This window comes from Aphis gossypii, chromosome 1, assembly GCF_020184175.1.
Source record: "Aphis gossypii isolate Hap1 chromosome 1, ASM2018417v2, whole genome shotgun sequence".
Taxonomy (NCBI): Eukaryota; Metazoa; Arthropoda; class Insecta; order Hemiptera; family Aphididae; genus Aphis; species Aphis gossypii.
This window is the reverse complement of record NC_065530.1, coordinates 45238665-45243071: the sequence shown is the minus strand read 5'-3', so window position 1 is coordinate 45243071 and position 4407 is coordinate 45238665. Positions and strand designations below refer to the sequence as shown.

General features: G+C 26.3%; 1 protein-coding gene across 1 annotated transcript; it reads right to left on the bottom strand.

The window, feature by feature from the left end:
- Window positions 1-648: 648 nt before the first annotated feature.
- On the bottom strand, window positions 649-3841 carry LOC114128090 (beta-catenin-like protein 1). The gene is made up of 10 exons (XM_027992512.2): window positions 3635-3841; window positions 3313-3558; window positions 3072-3178; window positions 2844-3015; window positions 2403-2786; window positions 2187-2335; window positions 1926-2107; window positions 1687-1859; window positions 1444-1630; window positions 649-993 (listed from the first exon to the last, which is right to left on the bottom strand). The coding sequence occupies exons 1-10, from the start codon at window positions 3662-3664 to the stop codon at window positions 905-907; spliced, it is 1719 nt and encodes a 572-aa protein (XP_027848313.1). The 5' UTR covers window positions 3665-3841; the 3' UTR covers window positions 649-904.
- Window positions 3842-4407: the final 566 nt, after the last annotated feature.

The window sequence follows — 4407 nt, the reverse complement described above, 5'->3', positions numbered from 1 at the left end:
TAATTTTTTTAAATATTTTAAGTTATGAGCTATTTATAGATAATTGAAATTTTAAATAAATGTCTAATAAATCTTGAAAATATGAGAGTAAATTGGCTATATTGTATTAATTTTAATTATTTAAATATCAATTTTATTTATACTTTAGATTTTTATAATTTTATCTAAATCTACAACAATTAAAAATTATTTTTCAGTTAAATTCTACAAATATTTTTATGAACATTCGTATTTGAAGTAAATTATTTGATGAAATTATTCATGAGTAAATTAATAATTTTTCATATTGTTTTTTTTTTTTTGAATTTCAAAAAGTATTATGGGTTTACAATTTTTATATTCTTTGTAATTACTTTACCAACCTAATCACACTATTCTACAGTTAGTTGGTAAATGAGAAACTTAGCTATAAAATTACTTGAGCACTTGTATTTAAGAAAATTGACTAGTCATTATAATAATTATTAGTATAATCTTATACATTAATAATTATAAGGTTATGTTCTAGAATTTTACATAATATTTAAAATACTTTTGCACATAAAAGTAAAAATATAAATTTTAAAAAAATGTTATCACAATAGTATGATAAATTATTTATCAATTTGTGATAAAAATAATAACACACATTTTTAAAATAAAATCTAATTAAAATAATAAAATTAGTCATTATTTAATTAATTTAATTATAATATTAAATTCAAAAGTTTAAGACCAATGAAATAAAAATTTGTTTGTAGACATTTTATATTTTTTTAATTATAGTAAAATAGTTAGTGATCAAGAATTTAAAAATTATCAGCAGGTGATTGGTATAATTAAAAATAATTCTTACAATAATGTATTTTCTTACTATTATAGTACATCAAACTATCTTAATTTTATATTTTTTACCAATAAAAATTTACAACTTATCAACCATTTTTAGTATATGACGTTGCTCTTGTTCCTGCCATTCTTTATCGCCATCATCACCAAGATTTCCAGCATATTCTGTAAAAACCATATGATTTAGGTATTTAATTATTATTTAATATTTAATCAAATTTATATTTTACAGAATACCATATAATTTATAGCCATTACTATAAGATATATATTTTTTTTAACTATTTTTTTATTAGGCAATGTTACAATAATAGAACTTAATTAGAGCTCAATTGACATAATATTTAGATCCAGAGATGACAAACCTGTCACAAAATAACACTCATATGCTCTTTTAAAAACGCATAACCATCAACATTTGTTGGATCTTAAATATTGTTTAAAAATTTTGAAGCTTAAAAAAGGGTCATAATCGAAATGCAGGGAAAATAAAATCCAACAAAATATTTTATTTGACACGTGTAACTAAAGGTTTATAAATATTATAGTATTTATAATCAATGCTAATACTAAATAATTAATAGTAATAATAATTTATTAAACTTAATTCAATACCTCTCATTATTTGACGAATAGTTTTTAATGTTCCACCTCGCATATTTAAAATATGAGTTACTCTCTTTTTTATGTTCGGCCCACTATTACAAACTTCTAATGTAATATAATCAATCAATTGTAATGAAAATAAACCTCCATTTAAACGTTTCAAATAGATTTCATCTTCATCTTCATTGCCAGTACTCTAAAAAAATATTTTTAACTATTGCAAATATTATGGTTACATAATTATTACTTTACCTTTTCATCAATTTCAGCATCTATCATTTCGACCTTTTCCATATATTTGAAATGAAGTTCCATGAGTCTATCAACTTTTTCCATATCATTCTCAACAAATTTAGTCATGAGACGTTGTCTTTGTGTACCACGACAGTTACGTAACATATTGGCAATTATTGAAATAACATGTTCTGCAACAATACATACATAAGTGTATGACTTCTCTTAAGTCCTTAAATACAAGTATAATTTGGTACCTTCATGTTCTTCTGTACTAAGCATTCTTTTTCTGTTCTTTTTAGGAGTTTTCATGAATAGTGGGAATATAGTCCGAAGTCCTAAAATATCTACAAATTTGTTACAATTGTCTTTGCCTTGTGGACCTGATAATGCATGATTCAATACTTTTAAAGAACCATTTCTACTCAATTTTTTTTCCCTGAAATATTTAGTTTATCTTAACTGCTTACAAATATCTAAAAATAAATAATATAATTATCGATTAAATAATAAATTACCTTAATATAAGATTCATTAGCTGAAGTCCTTCGCCTCTCAAGAATCTATCTCTATTTTGTTTATCCATTAAACAAGAACAAAGACAATCAAAAAGATTTTCCATCATTTCTTGTTCATCAGGAGAAGAAGGATCATGTCTTTTATAATACTAAAAATCAAAAATTTAAACATTGTAAAAAAATATTCAAAATATTATATTATATATAAGTATTTACTGCTAGTTGTTGTAATAAATTGTCAATGCCACCAATTTCTCCAACTAAAGCTCTATTTTCTTCATTGTTTTGCAACAATATAGATAGTATTTCACTACTATAAAGTTTATTGCCATCATAGGGCATTTTAGCTTTAATTCTTTTTAAAAGCCATTGAATAAGACCTTGTTTACCAACTTCTACCACAACATCTGGCCTTAGTTCCATAATATTTTCAAATATTCCTAATGTTGTATGTACACCATTTGCTTCTTCTTTTACAGATTCATCCATACGTTCAAGATTTTGTACTAATAAAGCACATATTTGTTTGCTGAGCAATGCATCAATCAATATTTCTGTACCTTCTTCATTCTCATTTAAAGAATCAAGATCAGTTAGTTCCTATAATAATGCATATAATACAATAACTTCATATAAATATAGTATTACATTACAAACCTGTAATAAGTTAACAACTGCAACTGCTATGTCGGTGTTTTCATGGGAAAGTAATTCTAACAGAGATAAAACAGCTTTTAAATTGACTAAAATAGGATATAAATCTGGAACAGTTGCTATAGCATGCATTTCGGTTAAAATATCGTGTAATTCTATTTCTGATTCCATAAACCTGAATTAAAATAAGTAAAATAAGATTAAGAATATTAATCATGCTTCAAAAATTACTTTTCAGGATTTTCAGGAAATTTGATTCGCATTTCTTGGTTTTTCAACACTTTCTTTTCAAACAATAAAATCATACGTTTTAGAGCTGCTTCATCTAAGACTCCATCCTATGAAAGAAAAATATATTTATACCTTGTTTAAATCTTAAATACTTGTATTATTTTATTTTTTATTTTTATTATAACATAATGAAATGTTTGATGTTTTTTGATTTAAGTACATTAAAAAAATTATTCCTTACATCAGTACCAGCAAGATTTTCGTCAACTAATTTTTGCACCATATCTTGCCGTTCTTGTTTCAAACGCTGTTCTTCTGCAAGTCTTTCTTGTTCTGCTTTTAATCGTTCTTGCTCTTGTTTTTCAATTTGTTGAACACGATGTTTGGCTAACCGTCTAAGTTTTTTTTGTCGTTCATAATCAGTTTCATTTTCTTGAATTTGATTAACTTCTTCTTCAGGTAAGGGTCGTTTTGGAGTATTGGCAGGCTAAAATAAAATCACATTACATAAGATACTAAAATATTTTACAGACATGTGTTGTTTGTCACAGTTTGTCACATACTTTGTAATCCAGTAGTTCTCCGATATCCATGACAGGTAATTTAAGTTACAGTATTTAAATCAATAGTTAAGTCAGTTTTCTAGGTGATATAATTATTTGTTGTGCCGCAGCTGTAGAAGTGTAGAATGTAGATATTACAAATTTATATTTTATAATTTATAACGTTATTTTATTTTAATATGTATGTTTTTCCTACGTTAGTCGAAATGATAATATTGATAACGATGTTTACAAATGACTAACGTGGTATCGAAACAATCTACATCGTGGTATCGTCGGTATCGAATGTAATGTAATCATAGATAATACATATATATGTACCACAGGGTAGTAGCCAGTAGGGTACCACCCTAGAACAATTTATACTACAAAAAAAAAAAGACGTACCACACTACCACATAGATCCTGTGACAACTGACAATAATTAGATCCACGTACCATAATAGTTCAATATTCTCACGAATGCCATCGGTTTTCTTTACCCATTATTTGATCCGTGTATCCTGTGACAATTATTTTTAAGTATGATTATTACATAAGTTTTAGTTTTATTCAGGACTGCTAAATTTCCACACCACCCTAGGGGTATTAGCATAGGCGCGTTTTTTTTATAGTGGTATCGCCAAGAGCCATATTCCACATTTCCACTTATACTTACCTTGTGTGCTGCGCTGGTACTTGTCAAGAGCTGATCGTAGTAACTATTCTAAAGCCGGCTTCACTGCAGAGATGTCGGACGAACCGCGGATGCCTGTTTCACGGTGACTGAGGCA

Bases quoted from the DNA above. Each gene is read 5' to 3' on its own strand.
- LOC114128090 (XM_027992512.2), bottom strand. From the start codon at position 3,664: ATGGATATCGGAGAACTACTGGATTACAAA. The intron at 3,179-3,312 runs GTAAGGAATAAT...TTTCTTTCATAG, and splicing joins AAAATCTTGCTGGTACTGAT to GATGGAGTCTTAGATGAAGC. The intron at 2,336-2,402 runs GTAAATACTTAT...TTTGATTTTTAG, and splicing joins ATTTATTACAACAACTAGCA to TATTATAAAAGACATGATCC.